This window comes from Labeo rohita, chromosome 22, assembly GCF_022985175.1.
Source record: "Labeo rohita strain BAU-BD-2019 chromosome 22, IGBB_LRoh.1.0, whole genome shotgun sequence".
Taxonomy (NCBI): Eukaryota; Metazoa; Chordata; class Actinopteri; order Cypriniformes; family Cyprinidae; genus Labeo; species Labeo rohita.
In genome coordinates, this window is record NC_066890.1 from 43,813,377 (window position 1) to 43,838,884 (window position 25,508).

At 37.2% G+C, this 25,508-nt stretch overlaps 1 protein-coding gene across 6 annotated transcripts; it reads left to right on the forward strand.

Moving 5' to 3' along the window:
• The first annotated feature begins 2,863 nt into the window (after window positions 1-2,863).
• Window positions 2,864-16,438, forward strand: LOC127153575 (gastrula zinc finger protein XlCGF58.1-like). Of its 6 annotated transcripts, none has more exons than XM_051094752.1 (4): window positions 10,275-10,369; window positions 11,142-11,274; window positions 13,640-14,823; window positions 15,160-16,438. In XM_051094752.1, exons 2-4 carry the CDS (start codon window positions 11,220-11,222, stop codon window positions 16,246-16,248), a joined length of 2,328 nt encoding a protein of 775 aa, XP_050950709.1. In that variant the 5' UTR covers window positions 10,275-10,369; window positions 11,142-11,219; the 3' UTR covers window positions 16,249-16,438. The 6 variants fall into 6 exon arrangements, with proteins under 6 accessions (XP_050950705.1, XP_050950706.1, XP_050950707.1 ...); XM_051094751.1 differs by having other exon boundaries at window positions 13,640-14,286; window positions 14,371-16,438; XM_051094748.1 differs by lacking the exons at window positions 10,275-10,369; window positions 11,142-11,274 and adding exons at window positions 2,864-2,981; window positions 8,367-8,499 and having other exon boundaries at window positions 13,640-16,438.
• The last annotated feature ends 9,070 nt before the right edge of the window (window positions 16,439-25,508 follow it).

Here is a 25,508-nt window from a genome sequence, read left to right on the forward strand (position 1 = left end):
CACTTTCTGACTCATTTGTCATGGAAATTGACTTTGGTACAAATGTTGTGAAACTTGTTGCAATCAGTTATACGTGGTATATTTACCTGAATGTGTGGGCTAATGCAGAAAAGACCATTTGTTTGAGAAAGGAAAGAGCAGCTGACGGGCGCACGACAAGGCTTCATCTACTCAAGTACTAAAGAATATGAATCTTTCTTGCTTTGTTCTGTTTTAATCTATTGTGTATGGATGGTGAGTGATGTATGTTTTTCACATTCCACATAATCTTCTATATCCTTGTCACTTTAAGCACATCTTCGTAACTTTCATTTTCTCATAAATTAGAAAAGATATTTCCAGTGGTGCAGAACCACTTTATGAAAATGAAAACAATTTAGGGCATTTTCAAGCCCTCCACCTGAGCTAGTTCAGAGTTTTACTTACTAATTAGGGGTTCGAGCACGTAGTGCTGAAACTCTATTGTAATTGTCAGGATTTTTAGAGGTTCGAGCACAAAGTCAAGGCGCACAAAAGTGGAGTCACTCAGATTTTCTGTACGACGTACGTTTTTTCCGCAAAATGACGTTATATCCGAAACCTACTTTTGCAAACTAGTCTTAGGTTTTTCCAGCGATCGGAACCAAACCAGTGCTGAAATGTTCTCTGGACAGTGAATATCAATAATTATGAAAAAAAAGTTGAAATTTTGACTCATCGTTGCGAAAGGGCCCCAAAAAAGTTCGTAAGGTGGGCCCCCCATTTTTACTAAAATGGCTATAACTCATGAACCAAATGAGATATCTTCACCAAACTTGGTACACATGTGTACAAGCTCAATCCTCGGTCAAATAAAAAAAAATTGCACAGCTCTACCACTTGGTGGCGCTATAAAGTGGAAAAAACATAAAAATAACTATAACTATGCAATTGTAAGTCAGATCGACTTGAAAATTGGTATGCAGTGTCTCTGTGCAATGTGCCATAAGGGTCTATGAGGACATTGGCGTATCTCAAAAAACATGGCCGCCATTGGCCAATGAAGTTTGAGCACCTATTAGACAAGGTTAACGGAGGCCGATCGGAACGAAACTCACTGGGCATGTTCCACTCATGGCCCTAAAGGGGATTTTTAAACAAATCGGCCACTAGTTGGCGCGAACGAGTTTTTTGGCTCTGTAATCACGTGGTGTTTCACACATCCACACAATATGCACATCATTTGATAGATCTCCTCATGCTGAGCAACTTTGCCTCAAGAACCATTGCTGTCAATCAAATCGTTCATTAATTATTCACAATTATGTGAAAAACATACTTTTGCGAACTAGTCCTAGTTTTTTTGCTCAATCTTGATTAGACCACTGCAGCACAATTCTCTGGACTCTCTAGATCAATAATTCTCAAAAAAAAAATGTGGAATTTTGTCATTTGGTTAGCCATAATGGGGTCATTTACAAAAAACTGAGATCTCATTTTGAACAACTTAGCACCTTAAAGGCCTTAAATGCTCGAACCCCGGTAATTGCAAAGGTTGCAAGGGTTTCGCAGGATGGTGCTGTGACCACTGACATTTTGCAGGCATGTGTTAATAATTGCATTATTGCTTATGAAAGTGACTTGACTGTATGTTAATTCATGTTTCATGTCAACAGTTGCCAGATGCCATCCTGCAGAATATCCTGGTCTCCGTCGTCCTAGAGGATGGCTGCACTGCTATCTTAAGGCTGGCTCTGACATGTCCGAAATTTAAACAAATTGTCAACCAGGAGGATTTTCAAAAGGAGGCACACTTCAGGTGGCTTGATAGTAAGTTCAGTATGTGCAGCCCCCTCTTGTTTTTGTGGGTATAACAATTAGCCTAGGTAATTTAAAGACAGTTGTTCATTTAATGTGTGAACTGTGTGACTTAATATGCTCTCATAATTGTGTCTTGATACTTAACAGGTGTAGTTAATTGGAAAAGACACTCAGAAAGTCACATACAGGAATACAGAAAGCCCTACACCATCTCTAGGTGCAGTCGCCTGCAGTGTTGCCAGCTGTATAAAGACTGTGGGGCTGGTTATCAGGGGAATGGCCAACAGGGAGTGCTTTTGGGGTTTTACTCCTCAGATGACCACCCAGGCTACTGTAGCTGGGATTGCTACACCGATGATGGAGGATGGGAGGATTAAAGGCTGTGTGTGTGTGTGTGTGAAATAAGTTCATGTGTTTTGTAAAGGTGTTGTGTTATAGTTTAAAATAAAAAACTATTACATGGATGGAAAACATTGTGGAAAACATTATTTTACTGTGATATGTACATGTTGTTATTTTGTTTAAAATACAAATTGTGATTAAGATGTTCAATAAATTAACTTCTCATTTAATGTTCAGTGATATTATAGATCTACTGTTTACTTTCTAAAATATATAATTACATACCCTGATAGCACACGTACATCTCAGAGACGTCTATTTGACGTCTGCATTTACATCTGTAAGACATCTGCAAGACGTAGTTTGCTCATCTGCAATACGTCTATTGGACGTTTCCTATTAGATGTCAAATAGACATCTATTAGATGTCTTTAAGATGTTTATGATTTAGAATGTATGTAAAACTGACATCTTACAGATGTCTGCCAGACGTTTGTACACAGCGGATGCTTTCCAGATCAAGAGATCTTTAACAGACATCTTGCAGACGTACGTGTGCTATCTGGGTACATATATAATTTGCCACGGTAAACGTTTTAACGATAAAATGTACAGAACATGTAAATATTACGTACATGTATATGTAACTATAAATAATACAAAACGAAAGATTAAACAATAAGTTTTAAATATGCAATGTCTTAAAATTTTGCCCTGATCATCAAGGCGACCGAGTCATGCCCGGACCAATATGGCGTAATATGCGTCGGAAGTGGAGGTGACGTATTTCCACTCTTGAATGGAGCTCCACTCGCATCCACAGTCTGCAGCCAGACCCTTCTCGCTTTGAGTCTTCTGAGGTGAGACAATTATAAAAATACAGCGTGTTAATGCAACGTTTTACAGTGTCGTTTATGTGTTGTTTTACGTGTTACAGCTCTATTTGTGCGTCTTTTCTGGCGTCTGCTAACTGAAATAAACATTTAGCCTAGCAGTAGGGTTGCCAACCATTCCGAATTATCACGCAATTGTCCAGTATTTGAGAGAGAATTTTGTCCCGTATACGCAGGCATGCGCCACATGACCACTCAAACAATACGAATAAAAACTATAAGAAAATAAATGATTTTGCGGACAATCATTGTTTGGTTTGCGAGCGTTTGCTAAAGGCGTTAAGACCCAGCAGAATCATCAGCCGGTGTTACAATATATTCAGTTCCTGAAATATTTGGTTCCAATGGGCGGCGCAAGAGTGAATGTTAATGAGTTTGCACTTTTGTGGGCGTGTCGTTGAGACAACGCAAACTAATGGAACTGAAAATATTAGTGCACGCTCCTCTAATCGCTGTTTGTTTAATGGATTATTTTGAAAAGCATTAAAGCATTAACTGCAACAGTGTCAAAACAATGCATAGTTTGTGTGATATGATAAATCTATAAGCTGTTTTGCTTGGTTTGTCATTGGTGACTATTACTGCAGTACTCTATACAGAGTACACTTCATATTTGAAGTGGATCAAAAAAAGTTCATCAAAGTTGTCCTATAACAAGAACGGTATTGTTTTGGTTTTTAAGAAAAACTTTGAAAGTTTTTGATCCACTTCAAATTTTGACTAGACATGAAATAAACCTCTACAAATGTATCCGTGTTAAAATAAAATGTAAAACGTAAGTGTAATAAAAAAATGTAAGTGTAATAAAATGTTGTGTCATTCGTAACTTTTTTTTTTTTTTTTTTGCAGTTAAAATGTTAATATTGTAATCATGATAATTTGTAATCGATCAGACAGTGCATAAACCTTAAAGCATTTTTCTGATGGCACAGTCTTTTTGGACACTGGCCATCAGCTACTCCAAGAATATTATTTTTAAACTGGGATAAGAAATCATACATGTCTTCATTACCAGTGTCATGATGGCAATGGCTTTGATTTGTTTTTGTGATGTTTCCACATATATTTATCATCATGTAAAGTGACTGGCTGTTTCAGATTGGATGTGAAAGCTGAAGTCACTGGTATCTGGTAATTGTGTGAACTAGACATTGAAGTGGACATGCATAGAGGCTGTTTTCATTGAGTGGCAAGGCCTGACACCAGACAGTCAATTAATTTTGCATTGCTTTATTCTACATACATAAAATGTCCCTTGTCTTTTCAATTTGAGTTATATTCATAACAATTGATTTTGTTTACAATTACCTAATGTATTTGTCAGAGTGACAGTTAATGAATGTAACTAATAATTATAATACAATTTTCAAATTAAAACACTAAAAAGATAGTGTCTGTTAACCTGTATGACATCAGAGAAATGTCAACATAAAAGTACGTTGTTTGTAAATAACTGAAATATTAACTTTAATTAAAGATATTAATCTCAGGAGGAGACAGGAGAACAGAGTTTGGCTGACAAAGGCATTTGGGTTCCATTGTATGCATGCTTACAAAAAAATGTGATTTTTAAATGTTAAACATGATTAACAACACTATGAGTTATACATTTTTGGATGTTTTCACAGACCATTCTTAAACATGACATGAAAAAGGTTTTTTCAGTGCAAAAAAGAATGGACACAATGTATGCTTATGCCTATGTTATTTATTATATTTAGTACGTAGTTCTTTTTTCTGATTCCCTAAACTCTTAAGCAATGTTATATATTTGGCTGTTAATTAAATACAATAAAGAATAACATGACATGCTTTTGTGGGTCCATTTTAAAAGGACAGTTCATTCAAAAATAAAAATAAATAAAAAACCTTAAAACTGTTGTTTCATTCTTCTGTAGAAGATACTTTGAAATTTTTTTTTTTTCATACTGGTTTCAATTGGGTGACTAAATGATGACAGAGTTGTCATTTTTGGGTGGACTTGGAGATTGGTAATTCTCAAACAGGTGAATGGGGGATATATATATATATATATTTTTTTTTTTTTTCAAAAAAGTAAAATTAATAATAATAAGAGAAAATATGTGTCTGAATTTGAATATAGTTCAACATGATATCCAGTTTAATATGAAAAAAGAAGAAAATACTGGCTAATAAACAAAAAAAAAAAAAAAAAAAAAAAAAAAAAGAAAGAATGACACCGGATACTTGTTACAGTTCTGTCTGTTTGTTTTATTGGTTTCTCCCATTGTCTCCCCCCGTTGATCTGTCTGATTTGGTTTTGTCCTTGTTAGCATTATTTGGTTCACCTGTCTGTCATTATTAGTTACCCTTTATAAGTCTGTCTTTGTCATTAGCCCCTTGTCGGTCTTTAACGTTTGTTTGTTCTACGTGTGTGGATTATCGCTCTGTGTTCCTGCCTGTTCCAGCTTATGCTACCAGAAGTTTATATTAAATATATTGTTGCTTGTTATCTCGTCTCTCGTCTCGTTCCATCCAGCACGCAGCAACCTCATAACAGAAAGACCGACCAAAACAGTTTACCCGGCGTGATTCCCCTACGTTTATTTTTTCGTCCTTTTTCTCAGTGTTTTGTTTTTGATTTTTCTTCATGGATCCTGCCGTTCAGATCATCATCCTGGAGCAGGGGAATCGCTCTCTCGAGGACCACACCAGAGACTTTATGCACCTCGTGCCACACACACACTACCCGGACAGCTGCTTGTGCACGTTCTATCGGGTGGGATTGAACCCCACCATCAAGGCGCAGCTGTCCGGGGAGGGTCCTCGAGAGAGCATCGCCGATTACATCGAGTGGGTGCTGGCGTCCTGTAGATCGTCATGGACTGTCGGCATCGTCGAGAAGGACGTCAGCCCCACTCAAGACCCAGAGCCCAGCCAACCATCACCCCGACACGCGGAGTATGAGCCCGAGCCCACCGCGGATGACGAGCCAGAGCCACGAGCGACAGAGCAAAGGATCGCCACAGAGCCAGAGCCCCCAACACGTCCGACCAGGTGCGAGAGCCGGCTAAAACTACCGTAAAGGTGGAGTGCTGCGTGGAGCAAGAGAGGGCTATGGAGAGCCCTGCCCACTGCACCACCGCTGGGGGTGAGCTTGAACTGAACTCTGGGGACTTGATTGACTTCTTTACTGAAGTTCTGGAAACTAACTCTGGAGATTTAATAGACTTTTCTACGGATATACCTACCTGTCATGATCTACCTGTCGGTATGGAATTCCCACCCACCCCCCCTCTTCTGTCTGTCTGGTCACCGCTGTCCCCTGACAGCCCCTCTGCTCACCCTCAGCCCACTATCTGTGCAGTGGGCTCGCCGCGGGTCTGCCAGCTTCCATCGGCGTCAGGGCTGGAGGATCCCTCATCTCCGCCTCCAGCCTCAGAGTCCAGAACTCCGCCTCGGCCCTCCGACCCTGCGGCTCCACCACGGCTCTCAGCGCCCTCGTCTCCATCGTCGCCCATCGGTCCACCAGCTCCACCGGGCTCCCTCGTCTTTCCGGCTCCGCCCTGGTCGGTCGTCGGCCCTTCATCACCTCAGGACTCTGTTCCTACGGCTGCGCCTCGTCACTCCGTCCCACCGGCTCTGTGGACCTCCTCCCTCCCTCTGGCACAGCCTTCATCCTCTGTCGCTCCGGCTCCGCCGCGGACCTCTGGATCTCCGCCTACGCCTCGGTTGCCAGAGCCTCTGGTTCCGCCTTGGCCCTCCGGAACCTCGGTGTCGCCCTGGATCTTCGGCTCTCCGTCTCCGCCTCGGGCTCCTCCGCCAGCTGCTCCGCCTCTGTCGGTCGGCCCCCTGGAGTCGTCAGCCCTTCCTCCACCATGGCTCCTCCCTCCATCGGCTCCACCGTGGGTCATCATGGCTGCGGTCTGGGTCTCCCTCTGCTTCTCCTGCTCCGGGTCCCTCCTGTTTCCTCCCTGGCTCCTCCCACCTTCGTCGCCCCCTTGGACTCTGTTGACTCTGGTTTTTGTCCCCCTTCCGGGGTTCCGTCCTCCGCCGAAGCCTCCTCCCCCATGGACTCTGGTTTTTCTGTTTTTTCGCCTCCTAGTCTGTTTTGTTTTGTTTTGTTTTCTACGGCGCGAGGACGCGCCTATTCGGAGGGGGGCGTAATGTTACAGTTCTGTCTGTTTGTTTTATTGGTTTCTCCCATTGTCTCCCCCCGTTGATCTGTCTGATTTGGTTTTGTCCTTGTTAGCATTATTTGGTTCACCTGTCTGTCATTATTAGTTACCCTTTATAAGTCTGTCTTTGTCATTAGCCCCTTGTCGGTCTTTAACGTTTGTTTGTTCTACGTGTGTGGATTATCGCTCTGTGTTCCTGCCTGTTCCAGCTTATGCTACCAGAAGTTTATATTAAATATATTGTTGCTTGTTATCTCGTCTCTCGTCTCGTTCCATCCAGCACGCAGCAACCTCATAACAATACTCATACCAAGCTAGCTTTTATACAGTTTATTTGGTCACAAATACATTTGTAATGGTTTGTTTCATGTATATGTTAGCAAAGGTTATTAGTTTATTTTTGTTTTGCTGTGTGCCTGTATTCAATCAAGCAGCACAGCTTATAGACGATTTATCATAGCACACAAATGCATTGTTTGGACACTGTTGCAGTTAATGCTTAACACTGAAACGTTGTTAGCTTTTCCAAATAATCCATTAAACAAGCAGCGATTAGAGTAGAGTTAATTTTTTCAGTTCCATTCGTTTTCGCGTTGTCTCAAAGATACGCCCACAAAAGGGGAAACTCATGAATATTCACTCTTGCCACCCATTGGAACCAAATATTTCAGGAACCGAATATATCGTAACACCGGCGGGTCGCTCCCGCGTCACTCCGAGAGGTTGATTATTATACATTGGCGTAAAGTTAGCTATATTATACTGAAATCACAAACCAATCTCCCAAGTTATTATTACACGACTGAGACTGGTTTTTGAGATTGGCAAATTGACAGTTCATTAGAAGCAATTATCGGCCGATAGCGATCGGTAGCTGATCTTGCTGAAGTTATCAGAAACATGAGAATGCTTTATATTTACAAGCACTTGAAACAAAAAAACACATCTTGCTCTGCTGTACTTTGACAGATGTGTGTGCTGGTTAATGACTCTGACAGGTGTTTTCTTTAGCATATAACTTGCATTTTGTGTTTATATACTTATCTGTCAAATATTAGAAAGTACAGAAAGAAAAAATAATAAGAATATGAAAATTAATTTTAAAACAATTAAATAACTTGACATTTCAAACATAAACATAAACAACATGATTCAATTGTGTGAATTAATGAAAGCATCAATTTAATAACTGATTTATTTTTGATTTTGGCAGATCTCCTCCTCCAACCCCAGAGGAATTTACCAACAGTTCAGCTCCTCACACAACAGTTTATGAAAGAAAGCTGAAAACATGACTGATCCAGAGCTCTGCAGAATAAAACAGGAAGATACTGAACAACAGATAGGTTGGTGTATATTCTTATTTCTTCACTTACTTTATAAAACTTCAAGCTGTCCATCAGATTTGTGGTTGCAGTTAGAAAAAAATAATAAAAGCTGTGAAATAACAGTTAAAGCTGCAGTGCAGAAAAGATGTGAAGTTACAAATTACAGCGGTTTATTGTTTTGATGATTATATTGAGTTGAGGCTCAGCTTTTCAGTTATTGAATATAGCTTTTCAATATGATGGATTGTGGCATACTAGCACTTGTGATTAAAGGTATTAACAGTGCATAAGTCAACTAATGCTGTCAAAAATATATAAAATATATATTGTTATTCATTTTGCTTATAAACGCTTTGCGTTTCATATTTATTTGTTTCCATGGTGTTTACTGATTTTCAGTTTGGTATAGATATTTAAGCTTTGTGCAAGTTATTTTATTTTAGGCATATAACATGGTGTGTTTTTATTAGTTCTGGTAATAAAAGCTTGTTACGTAACATAGCTTGTTACATAATGTTGCTAAAACTATTATAAATTATTTAAAAGTGAAGAAATATGAGGAAAAGAGGGAAAAAAGAGGAAAAACTCAAACAAACTAAAAACAAACAACTGTTGATTTCGAACTGCAGCGAATTTGAAGAGAAAGCAACATGCGCACAATGCTTTTACAAGCTATTTAAAAGCAAAGGAAAATGTGGAAAAGAAGGAAAATTCAAACGAACTAAAAACCAAAAACTGCTGACATCGAATTGCAGCTAATTTGAAATGAAAGTAAAGCATTGTGCATTATAACCAATCAGACAAGATTCTGCTGAATTTATGCAAGCAGTAACCAATCAGAGGCGTAACTGTTGACATCAAATTGCAGCTAATTTGAAAGTGAAAGTAAAATACGCACGACACATTTACAAGCTATTTAAAAGCGAAGGAATATGATGAAAAGAGGAATAACTCTAACTAAAAACAAACAACTGCTTGACATGGAATTGCCACTAATTTGAAAGAAAAGTAAAATGCAAGTTTTTGCAATCTCCAGCAAAAACTTGCATCACGGAAGATAGCATTCCATTTTAACCCTCCTGCAGCACCACACTTTGGGGGAGTGTGGGAGCGGGAGATAAGATCCATTAAAACGGCACTATCTGCGACTATTGGGGCCCAAACAGTACCGGAAGAGGTACTCAGGACTGTTCTAATTGAAGTGGAGAACATCCTTAATTCCAAACCCCTTGGGTATGTGTCTTCTAATGTGGCTGATCCTGATCCAGTAACACCCAACCTTCTTCTCACGGGGCGGCTAGATAACTCCCTCCCTCCAGTCGTCTACCCTGAAGAAGAGGGCTTAAGTCGTCGCCGTTGGAGACACTCTCAAGTGATAGCTGACCACTTCTGGTCCTCCTTTATCCGCCATTACCTTCCAAACCTGCAACCAAGACAGAAATGGCACCATACGTTACCTAATATAACCACAGGCACGGTGGTCATGATAATGGATCCCCAACAGCCCAGAGCACATTGGCCTATTGGAACGGTAGTCCAGGTGCACCCCAGTCGAGACTCACAAGTGAGATCAGTGGATGTCCAAGTTCAAGGGAAGGTTTATACTAGACCTGTAGCTCGACTTGTGGCCCTACCCCCTATCCCTGAAGACGATACAGAGGAGCCAAATACACCCAATGCAGGATCAGTAACACACACGCAACCTTCTCAAGTGTCAAATTGAACATAATTTGGGGGCGGCTGTACAAACGGTTTGCGTGCGCAGCCCCTTTAAGATTTGTTGCCCTTTAAGACTTGTCACCATTTTAAGAGTGCGCAGCATAGTTTGAGAGGAGAGATACGAGCCGATCCAATCCAGGTGTAATAAGTGTGCGTGCATCCTGTAAAAGTGAGTTGTTCTTGCTTAAATATGCTTAACATTGAGATTAAGTTGTAAACTCGCTAGCGATCGCAGTTATGGTAATTATGTTTTATTGAGAGCGCATAACCAGTGCCTATTTACATACACGTCATGTATATTTGCAGTGAGATTTTAATAATGGCCACTAGAAGGTGCTCTAAATCTATGTTTTCCTTGATCAGTTTTCCCTGAAGAGATACAGCTACTCAACTCAAGCTCACTGAAGATGTGCAAACAGTCAGCTAAAGTAAGCGAGGTAATCAAATTTGTAAAAAAAAAAAACAGATTGAGACGGCACTGCTGCATGTCATGCCATACCCCTCACAGCAGGCGTGCATCTTCTACATGAGATTGATTTTTGAGATTGGCAAATTGACAGTTCATTAGAAGCAATTATCGGCCGATAGCGATCGGTAGCTGATCTTGCTGAAGTTGTCAGAAACATGAGAATGCTTTATATTTACAAGCACTTGAAACAAAAAACACATCTTGCTCTGTTGTACTTTGACAGATGTGTGTGCTGGTTAATGACTCTGACAGGTGTTTTCTTTAGCATATAACTTGCATTTTGTGGTTATATACTTATCTGTCAAATATTAGAAAGTACAGAAAGAAAAAATAATAAGAATATGTAAAATAATTTTAAAACAATTAAATAACTTGACATTTCAATAGATGGATAAACATAAACAACATGATTCAATTGTGTGAATTAATGAAAGCATCAATTTAATAACTGATTTATTTTTGATTTTGGCAGATCTCCTCCTCCAACCCCAGAGGAATTTACCAACAGTTCAGCTCCTCACACAACAGTTTATGAAAGAAAGCTGAAAACATGACTGATCCAGAGCTCTGCAGAATAAAACAGGAAGATACTGAACAACAGATAGGTTGGTGTATATTCTTATTTCTTCACTTACTTTATAAAACTTCAAGCTGTCCATCAGATTTGTGGTTGCAGTTAGAAAAAAATCATAAAAGCTGTGAAATAACAGTTAAAGCTGCAGTGCAGAAAAGATGTGAAGTTACAAATTACAGCGGTTTATTGTTTTGATGATTATATTGAGTTGAGGCTCAGCTTTTCAGTTATTGAATATAGCTTTTCAATATGATGGATTGTGGCATACTAGCACTTGTGATTAAAGGTATTAACAGTGCATAAGTCAACTAATGCTGTCAAAAATATATAAAATATATATTCTTATTCATTTTGCTAATAAACGCTTTGCGTTTCATATTTATTTGGTTCCATGGTGTTTACTGATTTTCAGTTTGGTATAGATATTTAAACTTTGTGCAAGTTATTTTATTTTAGGTATATAACATGGTGTGTTTTTATTAGTTCTGTTAATAAAAGCTTGTTACGTAACGTAGCTTGTTACGTAATGTTGCTAAAACTATTATAAACTATTTAAAAGTGAAGAAATATGAGGAAAAGAGGGAAAAAAAAGGAAAAACTCAAACAAACTAAAAACAAACAACTGTTGATTTCGAACTGCAGCTAATTTGAAGAGAAAGCAACATGCGCACAATGCTTTTACAAGCTATTTAAAAGCAAAGGAAAGTGTGGAAAAGAAGGAAAATTCAAACAAACTAAAAACAAAAAACTGTTGACATCGAATTGCAGCTAATTTGAAATGAAAGTAAAGCATTGTGCATTATAACCAATCAGACAAGATTCTGTTGAATTTATGCAAGCAGTAACCAATCAGAGGCGTAACTGTTGACATCAAATTGCAGCTAATTTGAAAGTGAAAGTAAAATACGCACGACACATTTACAAGCTATTTAAAAGCGAAGGAATATGATGAAAAGAGGAATAACTCTAACTAAAAACAAACAACTGCTTGACATGGAATTGCCACTAATTTGAAAGAAAAGTAAAATGCATATGCTTTTAAAAGCTATTTAAAACCAAAGGAAAGTGAGGAAAAGAGGGAAAACTCAAACTAAAAACAAACAACTGCTTGACGTGGGATTGCTGCTAATTTGAAATGAAAGTAAAGCATTGTGCCTTATAACAATCACACAAGATTCTGTTGAATTTATGCAAGCAGTAACCAATCAGAGGCATTTAAATGAGTCATCACTGAAACAATAGTTTTTTGTGCTTAAACTTGTGCTTAAACTTGCCTTAAAATAGGTTAGTGATAATGTTCTTAACCCGCCTTCTGTATTATTTTTTCGCTGTTTGAACAACAGCCCTTATATACACAAAACAAACCCAAATTACATGATTTCCTACATGACAAAGAATAAATAAATAAATAAACAAATAAATTTACCAGGGCAAACCATAAATCCTATGACAAAAAGGCAAATCACATAAAAGAAGAACAGCAATAAATTACAAATTTCAAATACATTTCAGTAAACACCTGACTGAAAAAAAGTTTTGAAAAATATAACAAATGGTCAAACTTAGCATATACATCATCATAATTAGAGGAAAGGGTGAATATCTGATTCTTCGTTAAGACCATTAGGAGACAATGTGTTTAAAGAATAAATCCAATATGCTTCACGTTTTAAAAAGTAGATTATTGACATCAACCCCCTCTTCAAGGTAATGTAACTGCTTCAATGACAATGTATTGTAGAGTTGAAATCGAGTGTTTAAACATGAAAAAATGTTGTGCTACTGGACTTCTAGAGTCACAATGCCTAATTGTACATCGATGTTCAGCAATATACTATAGGCTAATTCTCCAAGGGGATTGGTTTTACTGGTGGATCTGAAAGATGCATAATTTCATATTCAAATAGCTCCTCATCACAGATCATTCATGAGATTCACGTTCAAGAGGGTGGCTTACCAATATACAGTCTGTTCCATCCTTGAGTTTGTTTATGGTACTTAAGGCTGTATGAGGCCCTCCTTCTGAGCTGCTCAAAATGACCAATAAATATTATAAAATATACATTTTATATAAATGAACATTACCTGAACAGTTTCAGTGTTATATTTGTATAAATCTGGTTCACATTTTTGCAATTTTTAAAAACTCTGTAAAATGTACTGTAAAACTTTAATAAGAAGCATCTTAATTAGTAAGACTTCTCACTAGAAAACCTGTGCCTGTAATGTTTTAAAAATAGTACTTGGATAATAAATGCACCCAGTTCAAATAAATGCATCAAAATGTTTATACTTACTACTGTTTTCTCAAGTTTCACTCAGGTTTTTTCCTTTCACATTTTTGTTTTAAAGATTTTCTCTTTTTTTTTTACTAAACATTTTTACTTTACTTTTAGACTTGAAAGAAGAGAACAAGGAGATTGAAGAACTGATTAAAGACGGGGAGAGCCATCATGTAAAAACAGAAGAAACATCCTTATTGATAAGAAGAGAGAAACTATGGCCTGAGTGTGAAAAGGGTCTCTCATGCCAGCAAAATGTTGATATTCACATAAAATGTCATCTTGAAGGGACGCTGTACACATGTGATCAGTGTGGGAAGAGTTTCACTCAAAAAGGACACCTTGAGGCACACCTAAAAACCCACACTGGAAAGAAGCTAGAAAACTGTCATCAAAGCAATAAAAGATTTTTTGGGCCACATTTTCTGAAGGACCGCCTGAAAGTTCATACGAAGGACAAGCCTTTCGTATGTGATTTATGTGGAAAAAGTTTTAACCGGATGGCTGCATTAAAGATACACCAGAAAAGACACAGCGGTGTGAAGGATCATGCCTGCTCTGAGTGTGGGAAGACTTTTGTTACATATGATGCGATGAAAGAGCACCAGACAGTTCACACTACAGAAACACCTTACAAATGTTCACACTGTGACAAGAGATTCAAACGGCCAAAATATCTAAGAATACATGAGAGGATCCACACTGGAGAGAAGCCATATACATGTGATCAATGCGGGAAGAGCTTCAGACTAAAAGAAAAGCTTAATCAACACATGAATATCCACAATGGAGAGAAGCAACACACATGTGATCAATGTGGGAGGAGTTTCAGACAAAAAAGACACCTTAACCAACATATGAAATTCCACACTGGAGAGAAGCTACACACATGTGATCAGTGTGGGAAGGGTTTTTTAGATAAAGGAAACCTTAAAGACCACATGAATATCCACACTGGAGAGAAGCCGTACTCATGTGATCAGTGTGGCAGAAGTTTCGCAAATAAAGGACATCTTATCAGACACGTGAAAAGACACACTGGGAAGAAGCCACACACATGTGATCAATGTGGGAAGAGTTTCGCAGCAAGGGCAACCCTTTATGAACACATGAGGATCCACACTGGAGAGAAGCCGTACACATGTGATCAGTGTGGGAGGAGTTTCACACTAAGAGGAACCCTTTTTGCACACAAGATAACCCACAGTAGAGAGAAGCCGCACACATGCGATCAGTGTGGGAAGACTTTCAAACGAAAAGACAGCCTTCATGATCACATGAAAATCCACACTGGAGAGAAGCCATACAAATGTGATCAGTGTGGGAAGGGTTTTTTAGATAAAGGAAACCTTAAAGACCACATGAATGTTCACACTGGAGAGAAGCCGTACTCATGTGATCAGTGTGACAGAAGTTTCGCAAATAAAGGAAATCTTATCAAACACTTGAAAAGACACACTGGGAAGAAGCCACACACATGTGATCAATGTGGGAAGAGTTTCACAGAAAGGGCAACCCTTTATGAACACATGAGGATCCACACTGGAGAGAAGCCGTACACATGTGATCAGTGTGGGACGAGTTTCACACTAAGAGGAACCCTTTATGAACACAAGAAAACCCACAGTAAAGAAAAGCCGCATACATGTGATCAGTGTGGGAAGAATTTCAAACGAAAAGAAAGCCTTCATGATCACGTGAATATCCACACTGGAGAGAAGCCGTACACATGTGATCAGTGTGGGAGGAGTTTCATACGAAGAGTAACTTTTTACAAACACAAGAAAACCCACACTGGAGTGAAACAGCACCAGACAGTTCATACTACAGAAACACCTTACAAGTGCTCACACTGTGAAAAGAGATTCAAACGGTCAGAATATCTGAGAATACATGAGAGGATCCACACTGGAGAGAAGCCATACACATGTGATCAATGTGGGAAGTGTTTCAGACTAAAAGAAATGCTTAATCAACACATGCATATCCACAATGAAGAGAAGCCACACACATGTGTTCACTGTGGGAAGAATTTCAGACAAAAAGGAAACCTTAACAAACACATGAAAATCCACACTGGAGAGAAGCTACACACATGTGATCAATGTGGGAAGGGTTTTTTAGATAAAGGAAACCTTAAAGACCACATGAATATCCACACTGGAGAGAAGCCGTACTCATGTGATCAGTGTGGCAGAAGTTTCGCAAATAAAGGAAATCTTATCAAACACTTGAAAAGACACACTGGGAAGAAGCCACACACATGTGATCAATGTGGGAAGAGTTTCACAGCAAGGGCAAACCTTAATGAACACATGAAAACCCACAGTAGAGAGAAGCCATATTCCTGTGATCAATGTGGGAAGAATTTCAAACGAAAAGAAAGCCTTCATGATCACATGAAAATGCACACTGGAGAGAAGCCGTACATGTGTGACCAGTGTGGGATGAGTTTCATACGAAGAGTAACTTTTTACAAACACAAGAAAACCCACACTGGAGTGAAACAGCACCAGACAGTTCACACTACAGAAACACCTTACAAGTGCTCACACTGTGAAAAGAGATTCAAATGGTCAACACATCTACAGATGCATGAGAGGATCCACACTGGAGAGAAGACGTATCACTGCCATTCATGTGGGAAGACATTCTATCAAATATCTTCTTTAATCTCTCATAAATTACATGTCTGCATGTCTGAATTTATAGTTAGTTATTGAAGTTCTGTTCCTGTATGTCCAGGTGCTAGGTAGGGCTGCATCAAATAATTATTTTGATAATTAATCAGAATGATTAATCAACTTTTTGTTTCATTATTTCAGAGATTAATCAGTATCTTTATTGATTATCAGCTTGTGAAGCTTGTTAAAATGTTGAGTTATTCCCGTTCTTACTAATAAATAAAACAAAGAAATCACTTCAGTTTTTGAAAATTGTCTTTTTAATGTACTTGAGTAAACTGAATTATGATCCTCTTCAGGTTTTCTGTCCTCCTCAGAAGTCATCAATACACCACGTTGCTTAGAACTGAAACGCAAAAATAAAAGGGCATTTCATAACACATAGGAGGCTAAAATATTCATCTACAAACTATCATTAAAATGTAAGACAAAAATGTTTTCAGAGATGAAGGCATACATGTTATTTTGTGTGTGTGTTTGTGTGTAAATTAATTTCTTAACACCACTGGGAGACCACAGACAGTTGTGATTCATTGCAATGCATTAGGCCTAATAGAAAGCCAGTTAATGTAAAGATTTTTAATAGTACTATTAATAGCATTAATAGCATTTTCGTGCCATGACCATGGGGGCAGGAACATGTGCAACATGCGCACTTACACTTAATTTCATTTTGGGCACCAAATATGTGTTGTATAGTTGTTTAGTTGATGTTTCTCACTAAGCAACTGCATGCAGTGTAAGTAAGATGACTTGCAGGTTGGAGCCCGGTTTGAGCTCAGAATTTTTTTGCAGAATTAACCTCACCTATATATATACAGCATCACACCATCTTCTTTCAGTCTAAAGTAATGATATACATGTATGGTTAAGGCTGACTGGCCTTTTAGAAATATAATACCATTAATGTTACAATATTTGGTAAGTACTGTTTGCACAAGAGAATACAAGTATGATTTTTATGTAATCTAATTCCTGCCAAGAGGGCTGAAGGTGGACAGATGAGCTGAACATGCAGAGCTGAATGAAGCTCTTTGAAGACTCTAAACGGGTACAAGACTCAAGGGTGATTGAATGTGGGTTGTTAGGCAAATCAGGATTGTAGATAATGTCAATGGTCCATTTGAGAGATAGGTGGCGGTAATGTAATTATAAGTCTACGATCCGTCGTGGAATAAGAAGAAAAAGAAAACTAGAAAGGAAAAGTAGATACCGCTAGCCCAATAGTACAGCTTTGAGTCTTGAGTTTCACACAAAAAGGATACCTTAATGAACGGTCGCCGTGATTTTGCCAAGTAAGACATGTTCCTGGATCAACATGTTTTGTTTATTCCTTAAAATCAGAAGGATATGATAGCTAATTAAGAAAGGTGTAGAAGCATCAAACTGTTATTCTAAGTCTAAAACTGATATTTCCTGAAAAGTTATGCCTCAATTCTGATTGGCTGATTGAAATGTTGTTCCAGGACCAACAAGGATGTTGATCCAGGAACATGGTGTACTTGGCAAAATCACGTTCACCCTTAATGAATACCTCAAAACCCACACTGGAGAGAAGGGAAGTGTGGGAAGAGTTTCTCACAAAAAGGAGCCCTTAATATACACATGAGGATCCACACTGGAGAGAAGCCGTACACATGTGATCAGTGTGGGAAGATTTTCAGACTTAAGGATCCCCTCGATGATCACATGAAAATCCACACTGGAGTGAAGCCCTACACATGTGATCAGTGTGGGAAGAGTTTCACATGGAAAAGATACCTTGATGAACATCTAACAACCCACACTGGAGAGAAGCCACACATGTGTAATTATTGTGGGAAGAGTTTCAGCCAATCCGGTAGTTTTAAAAGACATCTGCTTATTCATTCTAGAGAAAGACTAGATAACTGTGACCAAAGTAGTGGAACATTTCTAAAGGACCACCTTAAAGTTCCTAAAAAGGAGAAGCCTCATGTATGTTATTTATGTGGACAGAGTTTTAGTAAAATGTCTTCATTAATGATACACCTGAAAAAACACAGCGGTGTGAAAGATCATGCTTGCTCTGAGTGTGGGAAGACTTTTTACATATAGTGCCCTGAAAGTGCACCAGACAGTTCACAGTACAGAAACACCTTACAAGTGTTCACACTGTGACAAGAGATTCAAACGGTCAACACGTCTACAAATGCATGAGAGCATCCACACTGAAGAGAAGCCATATACATGTGATCAATGTGGGAAGAGCTTCAGACTAAAAGAAAAGCTTAATCAACACATGAATATCCACAATGGAGAGAGGCTGCACACATGTGAACACTGTGGGAAGAGCCATGCACATGTAAACAATGCGGGAAGAGTTTCAAGAATTCAAGTTTTCTTAAAGTACATTTGTGTACTCATTCTAGAGCAAGACAACATAACTCTGACCAAGTCAGTAAAAGAAAATTCAGGGAACAATTAAAATATCACCAGAAAAGACACAGCGGTGTGAAGGATCATGCTTGCTGTGAGTGTGGGAAGACTTTTTTTACATATGGTGCGATGAAAGTGCACCAGACAGTTCACACTACAGAAACACCTTACAAGTGTTCACACTGTGACAAGAGATTCAAACGTTCAACACATCTACAAATACATGAGAGGATCCACACTGGAGAGAAGCCATATCACTGTCATTCATGTGGGATGAGATTCACTCAATTATCTTCTCTAGTCTCTCATAAATTACATGTCTGTATGTCTGAAATTACAGTAAGTAGTAGAAATACTAATGCTGTACTTTCAGGTGTGATAGGTCCTAGGTAGGGCTGGATCAGGTAATCAATTTGATAATCGATTAATCAGAGATTATTAGAATGATTAATCAATTGATTGTTGATTATTTTACAGATTAATCAGTATATTTTGATTATAGTTTGTTAAAATGTTATACCCATTCTAACTAAAAAATAAAGCAATGAAATCACTTCAGTTTTTGAAAATGGATTTTTATTAAACTTTGAGGAAACCAAATTATTATCCTCTTCAAGTTTTCGGTCCTCCTCAGAAGTCATCTATAGATGATTTCATTGGACGCAGATGCCTGGCCCAAAGTTAACTTCCGGTTTCTGTCTGTTTATCAGTCTGACTAGTGGTGTTGACTACAAACAACACAACGCATTTAAAGTTAAGGTGATGAGTAGACTCAGGTTGTTGTGGGATGCAATGCAGTGTTTCACATGCATTGATTTATTTGTGGCGGCCCTACAATATCAAAACTGACCACCACAAATGGATTTTTCAAAAGGCTTTGACTTTGTTAAATGTGAAATGTTCAAAATATACTTATTTTTTGCTACTCTAGAGGGACTTGGCTGTTGCTATTGATTCTTTGTTGAAGTCTAAACAGCTGTTAAATTTAAGTTGTCAAAAGAGCAATATCTAAAAAGTTTTATTCCTATATAAAATTTTGTTCTAGATCTAATCACTTAGAACTTAGAACTAGATCTTAGAACTTATTATGGTTTGATTTTTATATTGTTAAGTTTAATAATTAATAGTTGGTATAAGAAAGGTGAAGCTGAATCAACTTCTAGGTTTTTAGTTAGCCCAGCAAGATGAGAAAGTTGTGCTAACCTAAATGCAAGTTGAAACAACATAAAATTAATGAGACCAACATGACAAGAAAGTTGTGCTAACCTAAATCCAAGTTACATATATTAAACAAATAAATACAAATATTTACTTACTAAATTTGTTGATTGAGAACATTTTCCAACTCTGTGGAGAAGCTCACCATGGCTGACAAACATCTTCTTTCTGCAACAGTCTTTTTGTACTGACTAAACAATATTGTCTATCCCCTAACCCAACCCTAACCCTAAACCTACCCCTTACAGACAAAAATGTCTGCACTGTTAAATTTTCAGATAAACATCATTTACTGTTTTTAATCATTTTTTAACCTTGTGGGGACCGCAGACCAGAACAGTTTTGAAACAGGCGCTTTAAAAATAATAATTCATTAAAGCAACTACAAAATGAAAAAAAAAAAAAAAAGTAATAAACTGAAAAAAAAAGTGATTTTTAACTAATTATAGAAAATAACTCCCACAAGGTCCACCTGGAGCTTCCAATAGATATAATATCCAGATTTGGAAGAGAGATTATGGGTAAAATCATTTAATTTTTTTTTAAAAAAAAGGAAGTGTTCATCAACAGGAAATGTTACATTCTTATGAAATAGTATATGATCTTAGCTACCATAAACGTTTACTGCTTGCTATAAATGTTATTATAAATGTTATTTATTATAAGCAGAGTAACTAACAAAACTAAATCCTCATGAACAGAAAATTAGACAACAAGCTCCACTGGAACATTTTTGAAAAACTGGCTGGTAGGGTTATGGCTTCAGCGTATAACACAGAACAGATAAATCTGATAATCTTCAGTCTTCAATGGTCTCTGACTTATTTCCACAGATTGTTATCAGGCTGAAGGTTTAATCACACACTACAACTGAAACTGCAGTAACTAATCTTGTTTTTATCAACTTTTGAAAGCAACAATGATCTCATAAGAGAGAAAGATAAGTATCTAATTTATGTTCAAAAAGAATACAATTAAATGAGTCAAGTTTTAGAAAAAAAAAATTTTTCAGCTGTCAGTTGGTGCTGTTATAGTGTATGATGTAAAAAGTTAAACAAAAGCCTATCCCTTTTCTCTGATTTGCAGCCAGCAGTTAATTTACCCATAATAAACCTTCAACAGCGCTACAAAACTACTTTTACTGCATTTGTGAACATAAACTGCAAACAAGCCTATGTTGACAGACCGGTGTGGCTGCCAACTGAAATTTAAAACAGGATCTGGTTCCCCCACTTCTAAACTCATATTCCACTCACAGTGGTCACAAAAATCAAAGTTGTAGAAAGGATACTGAACAGAGGAGTGCTACAGCAATGCTTCAACAAACCAGGTATGTCACCGACTGCTGTTAATCAGGGACACAATGTACATTTAAAGAAAATACTTCTAGCTCAAATAATATATCTACAAACAACTACAACTACAAACATTACAAACCATCAACTTTTAACCATGAATACCATTAAAATGGTTTCCTGTAGTGTGTTTTTGGGACATATTGCATTGGGATTCATTTTTAACAAGCCACCAATAGAAGGTGATTACCAAATTACCATTACAGACCAACTGGGTCCCTTACAGTTTCCATTAAAAAAGACTACAATTACAATTTCAATTATTACCAGTAAAACCATTACAAATATTGTGATGGTGTCCATTGTTTTTCAGGAGGGGTAGCATGGGTTCCAGACTGCAACTAAATGATCTCATTTTGCGTATCTAGCTTGTGTGACTAATTTTGTTATAACTTTGCAATGGTGCTAAACAATTTGCCTGATAATCGCTACCATTTCTGTCGCGTACTAGAGAAAAATTTCCTTTGTCGCTATAGTGTAATGTTTTCATTATAAGCCAAGTTGAAATTTGTCTATGGAACAGCATATTTTAATCTTTAACCTTTCGCAGTCCATGCATTACGTGCTGCCAAACTCTTTTTTTTTCCGGCTGTTTTCCCGGAACCCCTGTAACAGAGCGTGTCTTCAACTGTATAGGCGCTCCCGTAACAATGCACAAATGAGAACAATTTTCACACTCACAGTGCACATACTGTTTATGGTACACATACTTAGATGTGAAACAAGGCTTCCTTGGTCCAATGTAAAGATGTTAAGCGCAGGGGCGTTTATAGGATTTTAAAACATCCGGGGCTGGTGCCAAAACATCAGGGGCTAGTGGTCGTGGGTGAACCTCATATCACGCTCACATAAGATTTTGTTAGACACAGGTGGTTGAACCTGGATCCTTCTAGGTGGGTCCGGGGGCATTAAACTGGGTGTTAAAGACCTTGTCAGACTATTAACAATAGTAAATAGTAATCACTGCAAATAGCAAATATATCAAAGTATTATAACAAAATTATAGCATTACAAAAATATGTTAGACAAATAAAATAATACATTTGAAAATGTATTTATAACTGTAACAAATATATAGTTGCATGCAAAAATAGGGCCCTATCCCCCCCCCAATTCCATTTTATTTTTTTATTTTTTTATTATTTTTTATTTTTTTTCAAATTCTGTTTTCTGTTTTCATTTTTCTGGTCTTCTTTTTAATGGTTACATTTAACTTTATTAATCAAAATGTATTTAATCATGTGTAATTAATTAAAACCATGAATCTTATACAATTTACTGTCAATTTATCAAAAGTTAAGAAAATTGCATGTTTAGGACCCTATGAAATGTTTAATTTTTTTCTCACTTTACGTTTTATTGTTACCAAATATGTTTTAGCATGTCTGTTTATTTGAATGCATAAAAACAAATATTATTTATTTTTTACAATAGCTTCATGGAATTCTGTGTTGTGCATTTTTCTGGTTATCAGATGAAGGTATAAAATATTGACTTAATTGATCTTTTAATGAAAATTATATTTTATTTTTGGCAAATGAAGGGGATTTACTATTAAAATGTAAAAACATGAAAGAAATATTGTGTGAAAAAAAAGTAAACATTTTTATTAATTAATAGTAGTAGTAGTAGTAGGCACGTACATTATACTGAAAGATTAATAAAGTTAAACCGAACTTTTATTTTGAGGGGTTGCCGTGAATACCTTTAAATTTCTGTGTATATATTTGACGCTTGTTTTACTCAAATGAAACAGTGAAATGCTCATGAAGTGACTCTCAGAGCAGTTCTGGAGATGTTGTTAACGTATTTATGCCCTCATTTAGTGAAACGGCAGACGCTGAAATCACTGCGCGTGTCAGTATTACATGTACAGAAAACGAAACCGCGCATGCGCGCCGTTCATTCATAAAAAGACACGCAGAACATGCAGGATTCATATTTTAATAGTCTTTTGCGGCATAATATTTACAGGTACTAGTCCATATCGCGACTTGATTTAAGTTTAATGACCAACTTTTGATTAAATCATTCAAACTTTGTCAATTTCCGTGCAAATCATAGGGTCACACATTCGGGGCTGGAGTAAAAACTTTCGGGGCTCGAGCCCCTAATGATTAGCCCTAGCGACGCCCCTGGTTAAGCGTTAGAATAAATACAAAATTTAGCCTATATATTTATTTCTGGTTAGACTTTGTTAGCTGTCGTGCCCATTTTTGGACGTAAGTGTCATTCATGAATGCTTTTTTGGCAGATTGCAGATTATCGAATGTGAAAGTTGAAAGTACTTAGGTTTAAGTTTATTTATTTATTTATTTATTTATTTAAAAAAACTGTCAATATTTCACATAGTAGATTATACTCTAAAGTTGTGCTATACTACCAGGTGACCACCAGGTGCCACCCGCAATCCATTATAGCAGCGTAGAGAAAACGTGTGGTTGTTCCTCCATTGCTGTTTTATATTACAGGAATTTCAAAATCAGGAAGCAGGAAGCAAGTATGGTAGAAAATTATTTTGAAATTTCTGTCCTGTGGCAATTATGTATTACATGCATACATTGAATGGCATTCGAGTGTAACCTGTAAGAAATCAATATTTAACTGAAAAGGGATTTTTTTGTTAATAGTTTATTATTTTTTAATATTAATTGTAATTTAATATTTTAAATGTGTTACTTATATCTTTTTTCATAACCCGTCCTCTACCCTTAGTGTAGAAAAATACAATTTTTTTTAAACAATACTAAAAACAGGACTAATATATATATATATATATATATATATATATATATATATAAAGGAATCCATCTTTCATTTAAAAATTGTGAAAAATTTAAATAACGTCACCTGAGTTAAATAAGTGTATTATATACGTGAAATTAAAATATATATATATATATATATATATATATATATAGCATTTCTTTCTTCCTGTGTAGGTTTCTATGTAAGTACTGGTACTTCTGATTGGACTGAGGCTGGAATTTAGTGAGTTTGGAGTAAAAGTATTTGATGGATGTATAATATGTGTCAGGAGCATTCACTCAGTATCATCTCATTTTTGACCGAGATGGCTTTTAGCTGGTTTTGCATCTGAACATCTTCATATATATATTGGAAGCAAATGGCACCCATTCGGTGGAATGACCCAGTGCATTCTCTGCTCACGAATGAATTAATGTATTTACATTTACAGTCCCCTCCAATAATATTGACACCCTTGGAAAATATGAGCAAAGACGGCTATGAAAATAAATCTGCTTTGTTTATCTTTATGATCTTACATTCAAAAAATTCATGAAATGCTAACCTTTCATTGAAGTAAAACAATTACAAGTGGGGGGAAACTTACGTTATAAAATAAATGTTTTTCTCATATGCATGTTGGGCACAATTATTGGCACCCTTAGAAATTATATTGAGTAAAATATCTCTGAAGTATATTCCCATTCATATTTGCATTTATTTAGCACACTAGAATGACTAGGAGTATGATATTGTCCAGCAATAACTTCCTGTTTCACAGGATTATAAATATGAGGAGCACAAAGGCCAATTTCCTTAATCATCCATCACAAGGAATAAAACCAAATAGTATAGTTCTGATGTGCAGAACAAGATTGTTGAGCTTCACAAAATAGAAAGCCGCTGTAAAAAAAGAGCTAAAGCATTGAAAATCATAATTTCCATCATTAGGACAATAATTAAGAATTCCAATCAACTAAAGATGTTACAAATCTCCCTGGAAAAGGATGTGTGTCTATATCGTCCTAATGCATGGAGAGGAGAAGAGTTTATGTGTCCAAAGACTCTCCAAGAATCACAGTAGGAGAATTGCAGAGATTAGTTGAGTCTTGGGGCCAAAAGACGAAAAAAAAAAAAAACAAATTCTAACAGCCCCTACGTCACCACATGTTGTTCTGGAGGGTTTTAAGAAAAATCCTCAATGCTCATCCAAAAACAAACTCCAGCATATTCAGTTGTCAGACACAACTTGAATTTCAAATGGGAATGGCTTCTGTGGTCAGATGAAACTAAAAAAAAAGAGCTTTCTGGCAGCAAACACTCAAGATAGGTTTGGTACAAAAAGTACCCCATGCCCACGGTTAAATATACTGCTGGATCTTTAATGTTGTGGGCTTATTTTCCTGCCAGAGGTCCTGGACATCTTGTTCAGATACATGGCATCGTGGATTCTAGCAAACACCAACGGATAAAAAATGTAAACCTGACTGCATCTGTTAGAAGTTTTATAATGAGCTGGTTGGATCCTCCATCAGGACAATGATCCAAATCAAACATCAAAATCAACACAAAATGTGTCAC

What these genes read in the sequence shown, in the direction of transcription:
- LOC127153575 (XM_051094748.1), top strand. Translation starts at nt 8,445, where the DNA reads ATGACTGATCCAGAGCTCTGCAGAATAAAACAGGAAGATACTGAACAA. An exon ending in AGATACTGAACAACAGATAG is followed by an intron (nt 8,500 to 13,639) that starts GTTGGTGTATAT and finishes CTTTACTTTTAG; the next exon opens with ACTTGAAAGAAGAGAACAAG.